A 13,353-nucleotide genomic window follows, 5' to 3' on the forward strand; every position below is an offset into this window, starting at 1 on the left:
ACCCTGATTGGTGTCATCAGTTAGGTTTGGAGATACAATAAAAAAAGTTCAGAATGCCCATAAACTTCCCAAGCTGAAGAATGTGAAAATAAATTTTCATTTTTTAATTAAGACCACATCTATCACGTCATGTCTTTTACACCATGGTAGAAGATGAAAAGCTGTGAGTCAAAGTGTGAAAAATAGATTTTTATAGAAGCCCAGCCAAATGCTGCCGGGTCGAACAAACGCTTGATTCCAAACCCTTTCTGTGGCAGTTCGATAGAAGGATGACCTGGTAATTTTGTAATTTTATGAGCAGTCGGAATCAACTTTAAGAAAGACCACCAATTCTCTGTGAATCCAGCAAGAAGTGCTATAAAGAAATTTTGTTAACCATAGTAACTAAAAATGTTTTTCTTTATGTAGACTTCAAAATGTTTAGGAAAAAATATGAGTTATCTGTTATGTAGAATCATAGCATACATTTTGAATGTAGGTATTTATCTGTTATAGTCATGTAATTTATTTTCTACAGCCCCATTAAGGAATATAGCACTTCTTAACAGAGCAGATTAAGCAAAAAAAAAAAAAAAAAAAAAAGAGAGAGAGAGAGAGAGAAAGATTCCAGGGACCAAGCTATCATTATGTCTCGTATAATACAGGTTTTCATAAGATATGCTCTACATGGAAGTTAACAGATCACTCCCAACTGCTCTTCCTCTCTTATGAGGGTGTGGGAGGTGTTTATTAAAAGCGGCAATATGTTTCTCTCTCTACAGCTTACTTAAATTGTTTTTGCAGAGTATCAAACACATTTGCAAAATTAAAAGCCTCCATATAAAAAATTCACTATGGTCCTTCTATGCCAAGAACTAAATCTTAGGCTTTAAGCTTTAGTTCAAAAGGAATATTTATCTCCGAAAGAAGTATAGGACACAGTGAGATAACTGCTATAACTCTTCAACTCTATTGACTTCGCAAAATGGGCCCAGCATTACATATTTTTATAATTAGCTTTAATGAGGGAATCTTAAAGATTTTATATTAAAGAAATTAACAGGTCCATAGAGAAAATGATCAACTTAGATATTTTAAATATAAGATATGATCAAGAATTTCAGTGGCTCTAATTCACTCTGGTTCATTGAAATTGTGGTTTAAAATAGAGTCATTGGTTTAAGCAAGGAAGCCAGTCATAGGATATCAGATCCCTCCAGTCTGGTTTTATTCCTGAGAGCTCAGAGTGTTAGAGTTATGAGGCACTATAGGTTTTATCTAGCTAGGTGATCACAGGCCTTCATTTATTTTGAGATTTAGCATGTAACTCAGAGAATATTTATTAAGCACCTAATATGTGCCACACATTGTTTATGCACTGTAGATAAAGAAGTGAACAAGACAGACCCAATATTTGCTCTTAAAAACCCAATAGTTGAAGACAGATTATTAAATAATAATTCCCTGTAAGAGGCAAACATTCTGCAGAACAGAATAATAGCTTGAGAACATCTAGAAGGACCTGATACAGAAGTGATGGGTCAGGGTGGGCTTCTCAGAGCCTGAGTAAAATACATCTAAGCTCACATTTGAAGTGTAAATAGCAGTTATCCATGCAAGAATGATGGCAGAGGAGCAAGGTATGAGCAGGTCAGAGAGTGAGTGGCTGGACTTTGCTTGTGGGTGGAGCCTAGCAGGGAATGGGGGTGGAAAACCTGTGGAGGCAACATCATGCTAGGCTTTGGAAACCAGGGTAAGGGGTACACGTTATCCAGTGGCAAAGAGAAGACACTGAAGGATTTCATCAGAGGAAGGACAGGATCAGATTTATGTTTTAGGAAGATCACTCGACAGTGTGGCAGACGGACTGAAGGACAGAAGGTATCACTGACAGCAGATGGACTAGTCAGGAGACCTCACAGTAAGCTGGGCTATAGTAGCAAGTGGGGATGATGAAGTGTCTCAGTTGCTGAGATAATTAGGAGAAGCATTCAAAGTGACCTATTGATTTCAGGGAATGAAGCAACAGAAAGGGTCAAGGTGGCCTCCCACCTCCGGCTTTCTGTCTTGGGCAGAAATGTGAGAAAGACGCAATAGGGAGATAGGAAAGAATTCTTGTCTCATTGAAATACTAGCAAGACATGTCTCAGCAAATAGGAAACCCTTTATAAAGAAGGAAGTATAATATTACAAGAGCTTCCCAGGTGGTGCTAGCGGTAAAGAACTTGCCTGCCAATGCAGGAGACATAAGAGATGTGGGTTCGATCTCTGGGCCGGGAAGATCCCCTGGAGGAGGACATGGCAACCCACTCCAGTATTCTTGCCTGAAAACTCCCATGGACAGAGGAGCCTGGCAGGCTACCTTCATAGGGTCAGAAAGAGTCAGACACGACTGAAGCCACTTAGCACGCACACAGTGCGTAATTCTACAAATAGTTCAGAATACTTTTTCTGCTTTAGATGAATGATGCCCTTCTAACAGTAAAGACCTGTATAACTGGATGTGTTTCAACCTTCATATGGGAGCAGCTGCTTATAGGCTACAGATAACTGAGAAATATTTATCTTTCTTTAATGTTGGTTCATAAAAATGTGAAACCCACTGCTAAAAGTCACAGGGTTTTTCCCTGAGTAAATGAAAATTCTGTGCACATCTGCATTTGTTCACATTGTTGGGTTCCTAGAAGAGCTCAGGGACACCTGCTCACATTCTGATTGATGACTGAAGTTTATTCCGCCCCTAACTGTGAATTAAATATACAGCGGCTGGAAATGTCAGCAAAGTCACACAAAAGCAACTCTGACTCACTGCTGTTACACTATTAAATAATCAGTGCTCCTCTCACACTGAATTGGATGTAAAAGTGCTTTGCGGCTATTATTTCTACGGGGAGGCATGTTAAAAATGCCCCCTCTCTTTACCCATTAAAATCGATGGGCCACAGAGATACACTGTAGATACAGGTGACTGAACACAGTGAATGAACTCCCTTTTTTCAAATAGGCAGCTCAGTCTTCCCTGTTTATTCTGCGATGATTCTTGAATATCCTGGCTGATTATCATCAAATCAGCACCCCCCCACCCCGCCCGCCTCCTTGTAGCTCAGCTGGTAAAGAATCCATCTGCTATGTGGGAGACCTGGGTTTGGCCCCTGGGTTGGGAATATGCCCTGGAGAAGGGAAAGGCTACCCACTCCAGTATTCTGGCCTGGAGAATTCCAGGGCTTCCCTGGTGGCTCAGGCAGTATAGAATCCACTTGCAATGGGGAGACCTGAGTTCAATCCCTAGGTTGGAAAGATCCTCTGGAGGAGGGTGTGGCAACCCACTCAAGTATTCTTGCCTGGAAAATCCCCAAGGACAGAGGTGCCTGGCAGGCTATAGTTCATGGGGTCGCAAAGAGTCGGACATGACTGAGTGATGAAGCACAGCATGAATATATATACACTATCGTGTAAAGTGGATAGCTATGAGAAGATGCTGTATAACACAAGGAGCTTAGTCAGGTGCTCTGCGATGACCTAGGGGGGTGGAATAGGGGAAGGGAAGGGAGGCTGGAGGTAGAGGTGGAGAGGAGGACTGGGGGTGGGTGTGGGGAGGCAATATACATGTAATTTGGGCTTCCCTGGTGGCTCAGAGGATAAAGCATCTGCCTGCAATGCAGGAGACCTGGGTTCAATCCCTGGGTTGGGAAGATCCCCTGGAGAAGGAAATGGCAACCCACTCCAGTATTCTTGCCTGGAGAATCCCATGGACAGAGGAGCCTGGTGGGCTACAGTCCACGGGGTCGTGAAGAGTCGGACACGACTGAGCGACTTCACTTTCACTTTCACTATGGTTGATTTGCATTGTTGTATGGTAGAAACCAACACAACGCTATAAAATTTTAAAAAGAAAAGGAAAAAAAACCCACACAAATAGAAAGGGCAAGTGAAAACACTAATGTAGAAAACAAACTAAAAGACTTAAGAACCAGGCTGATAAGCATGTCACACTGTCCTGTTGCTGCCTGTGGCTTCAAAGCACTTTTCTGTATGTTATTTGCTTTCTTCATCTCAGAATGGGAAAGGAAGTCACTCAGTCGTGTCCGAATCTTTGTGACCCCATGGACTGTAGCCGACCAGGCTTCTCCATCCATGGGATTTCCAGGCAAGAGTACTGGAGTGGGTTGCCATTTCCTTCTCCAGGGGGATGTTCCTGACCCAGGGATTGACCCTGGGTTTCTCGCATTGTAGGCAGACGCTTTACCGTCTGAGCCACCAAAACCTCACTATTTACCATTAAAAATTATGACTCTCCTTGAATGGAATGATCAATGCTTAAATCACTATGCTAAATGGTAAAGGCGAACACTCCTCTCTGAAATGAACATCTTTTACAAAGCAATACCAAAAGCATAAGACAACTTCCAGTTACTACCGAAGACTGAAATAATAATTCACCACCTGATTAAAGTACACATGCTGAAGATACAAACACTATCAGTTGTAGTATAGTCTTAAATATACATGCAAAAACCTAACTAATTTGCATACAGTGTTGAAAAAGGGCTTTCTACATTCAGTTATGCCTAGTAAGTAAGCCTTGTTTTAAGACATGGGTTTTGTAAATATGGTTATCATTGAGGCCTCCATCTCTTTGGGAAATAAAGGATCAACATATTTTTTAGAAAGAATATATAAATCACAATAATAAAACTATAATATTATTCAGTTATAACTATGGCTTCCTTGAACTTTTAAAACAATTTTTCCTGAAAAAATTAATCTGAAACAAACTGAACTATGTGTTTTCAACATATACTGATCTTTATCATGAATTAAATCCTTCCATTGTAACTACTTCTAAGACAGACATTTCAGGAATGGTATGCAACAAATCCTATTAGAAATAAGGATGATATTCAATGAATAATGAGCCATTATCACTAAGATCTGATTAATTTTTTGTGCCTTTTTTATCCTGACACTTTTCACTGGGAGTTCAGTAGTTAATTCTGAGCATATGGATGTTCATAAAGACTGAACTTGTTCGTTGATCTTGGTTAGCTACTCCATTAATTCCTACAGACTAGTGAGACTAGAATAGTGAGACTATAATTCCCAGCTATATATTTATTACAACGAAATTTCAGGTCAGCAGAACAATGTAGACTTCTGATACAACGCACTCTCGACATTATCAATGAATAAGCTCTTTTGGTGAAAGATACAACATAAAGATAAGACATAAAGACTTCCTGGAGAAAGAAATAGCAACCCATTCCAGTATTCTCAGCTGGGAAATCCCATGGACAGAGGAGTCTGTGGGCTATGGTTCATGGGGTTGCAAAGAGTTGGATACAACTTAGCAACTAAACATGTATGACATAAAGATAGTGAACTGTAAGATATTTACAAAACTCAAAGTGGAAGTTCAAGGGTAAAATCTGCTGGTTTTGCTGTGGAGCTGTAATTCTGAAGACGCAGTATCCTTTCCAATACTCCGGTCCTCTGTAAGCATCTGTGTAAATCACTGGTTTGGTCCAGCTTTTCCAAAATGTGTTTTACTCTTAATTTATTTCACACATTTTTCATTTCAGTCCTGATACTCTATTTCCTATGGACAACAAACAAATATTTGCTTTGTGCAAAAAAGAAATAAGCAACTGCATGTGAAAGAGTGCAGTTGATTCCAGAAGAGTACAGCATGTTCTTTGCTGACAGGAAACACATGGGTTATAAATGTGTGCTCATTTGAACACAAGAAAAACAAAAGGCTTCTTTTTTTAAAAAGAAAAGAAAGAAAGAACGTTGGGTACATGTCAAGATAGTTAGGCAAAGTCATTTACCGCTTAGTATTCCTGAGTGCTGAAGGTTTCACTTGAATGAGATTGTCTAAAGCTTGGCTGTTAAAAAGAGAAAAGACACACACTCTGATTAGTAATAGGGTTTTTTTTGCTTGTGCTAGGTCTATAAACCAATATTATAAATTTGCTCCACTCAGGAGCAACCGACAGGAGAGCTATGAAATGACTACTTTTATTTGATTACCTTTGATTGCTTCTGATGACTGCAGGATTCACTTTGATGAGGTTATCGAGATCCTGGTTTCTTTAAATAGAAAAATAAAAAGGTTAATTATAAATTCTTTTGGTAAGCTCACTAAGATTATAAATTTGCTTGAACTAACAGTAAAACAGAACATCCTTCCTACCCAAAGTACAAAAATTAATGCAGTTCTATTACCTTTGATTGTTGAGGAGAATTTCAGGATTCACTTTGATGAGCTTATCAAGATCTTGATTTCTTTAAGTGTAAAAAAATTAAAGCAGTTTTGTTAGAGATAATCCAGGTTTAAGTTGGTTGGAACTGGAAGGAGGGATTGGCTATTTTATCATTGGTTGTTGTTGTCAGACTCTTTTGCTACCCCATGGACTGTAGCCTGCTAGGCTTCTCTGTGGATGGGAATTCCCAGGCAGGGATACTGGAGCAGGTTGCCATTCCCTTCTCCAGATGATCTTCCCAACCCCAGGATTGAGCATTGGCAGGAGGATTCTTTACCACTGAGCCAACAGGGAAACTCATCTGTGACACCTATTGGTTTGGCATAGAACAGATTTGAGATACATTTCAACCAATCCAGGGAAGATACATTATGTAGGATCAAGAGAAAAACTACTCTGACTTTACACAGTTTGTGTTCAGAGCCCATCTACCAGTGCACGCTGACTCAGAGTCCACAGCAAACATCTTGTGATTTATCACTTTCACTCTGCAATGCTTTAACAATACGAAGATACAAATGATTACAAGGTCCTTGATATTTTAAAAATCATATTCATCAACTAATGATATCATTTTGTAAAAAATTAATAAGCTCCAAAACTGGGATTATACTTAACATAAGGCTTGGCAAAGAGAGTTCCAGAAATCCATCAAAATTGTGACTTCTCTTTCCTCTATGATGACTTAAAAAGCTGAAATCATGGTCAGATTAGGGACATGCTCTGATAACTGTCCACTTCCCAGTTGAAACGCTATCACTTTCTTTCCTCAGTTAGAGAACATGGTTTGCTATCACTCATTGCATCCATATAATATTTTGTTTTTAAGGGCTGGAAATTAGTGATTTTTCAAAGTGTTCCTCTAAACCACTTTATCATATTTATCCAAAGAAATAGAATAGCCCACAGTAGCAAGAAATCTTGGGATTGATAACACCTGCTTCCAGTCAGTTTTAGACAGTTACCTGCCTGTATCTCTTTCCCCCTCCAAAGTCCTCTTGCCTTAAATAAAAATATAGTTTACTCTTCAAAAGTCTGATGGGAGATTAAGAACTAAAGGAGAACCACTTGGAGGTTAATCATCAAAAAGTCTGAGAAAACCTACATGGGAAAAGAATCTAAAAAAGAGTGGTATACGTATAACCTGAAACTAACACAGCATTTTAAACCAACTATATTCCAATAAATCTTTTTTTAATCTGAGGAAATGGTGTGCATTTCCCTCCCCAGCCCCTAAGCATTTCCATAGAATTTGCTTCCCAGCTCATGTCTTCACTGAGTTTCAGCTCTTATCCTTGTCCTCAGATCTCCATGGTAGACAAAAAGCCCTTAAACAGATTTTCACTGTTTTGAATTATCTTCAGTAATAATATTCTCAAGTAAGATAATCAACTGGTGTCTACAAACAGTATCAAAGAAATGACAGACATATGAGAATTATCCAAAATATAATGTTCTTGTATAAACTGGTTACAAAATCTGTGTAAAATTAAATTGTGCCTGAAAGACAATCTTTAAAATGTTGATTGTAGAATAAAATTTTGTAGAGGAAATAATATGTTCAAAGGCCTCAACCTTTTAATACATAAGATCAATCTCAATATTTTTGTGTAACTACATATAATTTTCACCTACCAGCATAATTAAGAGTAAATTGTATAAAAAAGCAAACATGAACATGAGAAATTCCTTTTTTACTGTTCTGCTCAGGACAGAAAACTTGGTTCATTGCAAAACTTAGAACTGTGCTATATCATAGAACGGTATCATAGTTCTAGGAGTACTACAATCATAGAAGTCATTAAAAAATACATTTTACATCATAGCTCAATACTTTACCTTTTTGTCAGTCAGTCAGGCAGACACACACACATAATAAAATATAAACTTCACAAAGTAAGACTTCCCAACGTAAGAAGAACTCTCATTTTCTGTTCTTTTTCACTTTAGTTAATTGGGGGGGAAATGCTGACTGCCAGTCACTAAATTAATTACAAGACCATTTAATGGATTTTCGTCTACAATTTGAGAATCACTAGCTTAGAAAACATATAAACACATGCTATGATTTACCACTTCTCCTAAAATGACAACACCTGTGTTAATAAAGCAAATCCTGAATTGCCTTGATTGATAGTATCATGCTACATATTTTAATGAATTGAAAACTTACAGACACTTTTTTCAGGCCCTGGATTCTTTAAAAAACACAGGAATCTGATATCCAAATTTTATCCAGGAAACAATGTTATGTTCTTCCTATTCAAGTTACTGCTTTCATTTATTTTGCTTTAAGGATATAGGGGAATACATCAGCACATTTAGCTATCATTTCTTTCACGTAGGTCTCCCAGGTGGTGTAGTGGTGAAGAACCCACCTGCCAATGCAGGAGATATAAAAGATATGGGTTTGATCCCTGGGTGGGGAAGATCCCCTGGAGGAGGGCATGGCAACACAGTCTAGTATTCTTGCCTAGAGAATCCCATGGACAGAGGAGCCTGGCGGGCTACGGTCCATAGGGTAGCAAACAGTCGGACATGACTGAAGTGATTTAGCATGCACCCACTTGCATGTAGTTCAAAAGTTATAAGGTGTTTTGTGGTCATTGGCATAAATTTGCGCCATAGTCACTTCAAAGACAGAAGTAACGTTTCACATGACCCTGTGAAAGCAGTGGAGAACATCCTCTAGCTGTCCCATGGCAAGAGCAAAAGGCCTAGCTTTGTAATTTCCACTCTTTCCTGAGGTGCTAGATCAACTTTCATTTATTTTGAGATCAAAGTCTGTGAACTGTGATTTAAAGACCAGGAGTTGGGCTGGGGGTTGGAAGAACTCATGGAAGGCTATGAGATATTTGCCCCTGGCCTCTGTCTTCTCATCTGTAAAATGAGAAGACTGGATTGGGTCTAATCCTCTGCCCATCTTTAACATCTTCTACTCCTAGGAATCTATGAATATAAATTTTACTGGTTGTCATATTTATTGAATTAGCTATTTTATTTCTCCTTTTCTTTTCAAATGCAACTCACTGACAATACATTCTATATTCAGCAAGCAGTACATATATTAAATTGACAACCTATTATTGCCTTGGAGTCCCATCTCTGTGCCCCCAGTACATAATTAGCTTTAATCTATGATAATTGCCTGCTGTTAATAAGATTGAGTATGTCTACTGAATTCTCTTTTTTGGCACCCACGGCCTATAATTATACCTAATGTGCACCTAATGATACCTAGTTGTAAGCTTCAAACCCAGTAGGTGTTCAGTAATTATTCACTGCCTAACAGATCACAGAACCACTATTCATCTTCCATTAGTTTTCTCCATGACCCTGGCCAAATCACTTAACCTTTCTGAGTCTTAATTTCCTCTTCTGTAAATTGAATATGTTTGACTGGAATGTGAAAAGTGAAAGTTGCTCGGTCCTGTCTGACTCTTTGCAGACTCCATGGACTGTAGCCTGCCAGGTTCCTCGGTCCATGGGGATTCTCCAGGCAAGAATACTGGAGTGGGTAGCCATTCCCTTCTCCAGGGGGGAATCTTTCCAACCCAGGGACTGAACCCAGGTCTCCTGCACTGCAGGCAGATTCTTTACCATCTGAGCCACCAGGCCCTGCTTTAACTGGAATAGTGGTTTGCGAAATTGTTCAAACTAACTGGGCTATGAGTTCTCTGAGGTTCCTTCTTTCCATCTCCAAAATTTGTGATTTTTCTATGTACCAGATAAACTCAAAAAAGTGAAATCATAAAAACATTTAAAAATATATACAAATATATATATCTATAATAGTGGTATATAATGATATAAAAATCTAAATATATACAATATTACATATAAATATATAATCTAAATATATACATATATCTATAATAGTAGTGTATAATGATATAAAAATCTCCATAAACCAGAGGCAAAAATTCATTTTTCATCATCACAGATACTACTTAAATAATTATCATTTTAGGTCCATTACTTTGCTAGGAGCAGCAAATCATCTAAAAAATAATGAACCTCATAAAATTTCTACCAACTATCAAACACTTTCCAAAAATGAGATGAATAAATTTGCTTATAATGAATCTAATGAGGTGTCCAGCTCTTTTTCAAAAATTAACAACCATTAACAAATTTTAATCAAACCCAGAAACAAAGGTATTACCATCAATACTACAAATCATAAACAGGGCATGGACTAATTATGTTTCTAGCCCAGTCACTCCCTTCGCTTGCTTTATCTGAGTTCTTTCTTTCTATTAGCAAATACATATCTTATTTATCAGGGATATATAAAATTCATGATGACTTTTCAAGATTTACATTCAGTTTGCCCATGGAATGATTACAAGTCATTTATATTCATATTATGCTTAGTTAAGGAGAAACAAACCAAAGCAAATAAATAACATCTTTGTCTTACCTAGCCGTGTTTTTGACAGCTTTGGGGCTTATGTTAATAAGTTCATCAAGACCTTGTTCACTGCTAAAACAAAATAAATGGTCAAATGCAGTTGGAAATTAGAAAATTTTATGACTGGTGTTTTTTCTTTTGACACTTGTAGATCATTTGATGGGATCCTAGACAAAAAGTGATAAATGTACTAAGTTTCTACTTTGTCTAAAATAGTTATCTTTTTTAAATCCTCAAAGCAACTGAATTAAATATCACCATTCTCTTTTTATAAATAAATTGAGTTGCATGAAAGTTAAGGCCTTCTTTAGGCCAAGTATAGGAAATAACTGATAGTGAATTAGGTAGCCACACGTTGCCTCCTGTCCACATTCTTCCTCTCTCTGTTCTCAGTAATTCCTTACAACTGCACAAGGCTTTTCACCAACATTATTATCAAAATAATTTTGAGAGGCAGCTTGGAGTTATTCTCTCACACTTTTGTTAACTTTTGCTCCAGTGGACAATGAGTCTTAACTTCTTAAGAAGACCGGAGCATATTCAAACTCTTGCAGAAATATTATAATCAAGTATTGGAAGGTTATGTCACCAAATTTCTGAAGAGTCATTTAAAAATTTATCCTCAAGTTTATGAAAGAGAATAAAGCCAATATTCTTTGGTTTATTCAGTTTTATGAACTTATAATTTATTAACTAAATTTGCAGTAATAATCTAGTTAAGCTATAATTGCATTAAATGAATTTCTCAGGTAGTCATTATACAGAATTAGCTTCAGTATTACAATTTGAACAATATTATTATGTAACAAATTGAAGCAATATAAAAACGTATCCAGCATTGTTACATGTCAGCAAATCAATTTCTCTCTCTCCCTTTTTTTTTAATATCCCTTTCAAACATCCTTAGCCAAATAATTAACTTTATTCTGGGGCATAAACTGAAGACTTGCTCATGAGTCTTCAACAATACTAATAAACTTACTTACCTTTTCTTTGCTGAGGGAGTCACTTTAATAAGACTGTCCAGGTCTTGGCTCCTAAAAAATGTAAATATTAATAGCTGGTAAAATCAAATCAAATCAGTTATAATTGGTATATTTTTTCAGTCATAATATTGAATAAAATGATTGTTGCTAATTCAAAACTTCACTTTATTGAATATTCTTTTTAGTTCTCTGTGAAACCAGAGAGCTAATATAAATTCATTTCTTACACAACTACATATATATGAAAATTTATTTTTATTCTTATTCCTTTCAAGACAAACTCAATTTAAGTTGCTCTTAAATTTCTTATTTCCTGTATCGTATTTGGTACTAGAATCAGCATTTAGAATTTGTTTCAAGGTTGTAATGAACAAGAGAAAAATTTGAATTGTACATCATTCCAATGTATTCCTTGCTTCCCTCTCCTCAGAATAAAACAAAACAAAAACCCGGAACTTTTTTAAAAAGAGTGTATTTCCTGATTCTAAGGTATGGATGTAATATAAATAATATGAATATGTAATATAAATAATATGAATATGTAATATTGAGGCAACTCCAAGATATTAAACAATTCAGAATCATGCTTCATGCATGATCTATATCAGAACAAAGATGACTTCTGACTATAAGATTTGCTTTTGTACTCAAAAAGGCAATATATTTATTTTCTTTATAATAAATACATTTTTAATATTTATTTTTTATAAAATAAATAGAGGAAAACAATAGAATGGGAAAGACTAGAGATCTCTTCAAGAAAATTAGAGATACCAGGGGAACATTTCATGCAAAGATGGGCTCAATAAAGGACAGAAATAGTAGGGACCTAACAGAAACAGACGATATTAAGAACAAGTGGCAAGAATACACAAAAGAACTGTACAAAAAAGATCTTCACAACCCAGAGAGTCACGATGGTGTAGTCACTCACCTAGAGCCAGACATCCTGGAATGTGAAGTCAAGTGAGCCTTAGGAAGCATCAATATGAACAAAGCTAGTGGAGGTAATGGAATTCCAGTTGAGCTATTTCAAATCCTGAAAGATGATGCTGTGAAAGTGGTGCACTCAATATGCCAGCAAATTTGGAAAACTCAGCAGTGGCCACAGGACTGGAAAAGGTCAGTTTTCATTCCAATCCCAAAGAAAGGCAATGCCAAAGAATGCTCAAACTACTGCACAATTGCACTCATCTCACATGCTAGTAAAGTAATGCTCAAAATTCTCCAAGCCAGGCTTCAGCAATACATTAACTATGAACTTCCAGATGTCCAAGCTGGTTTTAGAAAAGGCAGAGGAACCACAGATCAAATTGCCAACATCCACTGGATCATCAAAAAAGCAAGAGAGTTCCAGAAAAACATCTATTTCTGTTTTATTGCCAAAGCCTTTGACTGTGTGGATCACAATAAACTGAGGAAAATTCTGAAAGAGATGGGAATACCAGACCACCTAACCTGCCTCTTGAGAAACCTGTATGCAGGTCAGAAAGCAACAGTTAGAACTGGACATGAAACAACAGACTGGTTTCAAACAGGAAAAGGAGTACGTCAAGGCTGTATATTGTCACCCTGCTTATTTAACTTATATTCAGAGTACATCATGAGAAACGCTGGGCTGGAAGAAGCACAAGCTGGAATCAAGATTGCTGGGAGAAATATCAATAACCTCAGATATGCAGATGACACCATCCTTATGGCAGAAAGTGAA

The 13,353-nt window shown here is 37.1% G+C and overlaps 1 protein-coding gene across 9 annotated transcripts in view; it reads right to left on the reverse strand.

The window, feature by feature from the left end:
- The window catches only part of SCEL (sciellin), a 124,403-nt gene that overhangs the window by 28,102 nt on the left and 82,948 nt on the right, over positions 1–13,353 (reverse strand). For 8 of the 9 annotated variants that reach the window (XM_018056487.1, XM_018056489.1, XM_018056485.1 and 5 more), the window contains 5 exons: positions 11,643–11,693; positions 10,666–10,728; positions 6,205–6,264; positions 6,010–6,069; positions 5,808–5,864 (listed from right to left, as the gene is read on the reverse strand). In XM_018056487.1, coding sequence (XP_017911976.1) covers positions 5,808–5,864; positions 6,010–6,069; positions 6,205–6,264; positions 10,666–10,728; positions 11,643–11,693 — 291 coding nt within the window. The remainder of the gene's footprint in view (positions 1–5,807; positions 5,865–6,009; positions 6,070–6,204; positions 6,265–10,665; positions 10,729–11,642; positions 11,694–13,353) is intronic. The other variant, XM_018056483.1, reaches the window with a different exon arrangement.

This window comes from Capra hircus, chromosome 12 (assembly GCF_001704415.2).
Source record: "Capra hircus breed San Clemente chromosome 12, ASM170441v1, whole genome shotgun sequence".
NCBI classification, from domain to species: Eukaryota; Metazoa; Chordata; class Mammalia; order Artiodactyla; family Bovidae; genus Capra; species Capra hircus.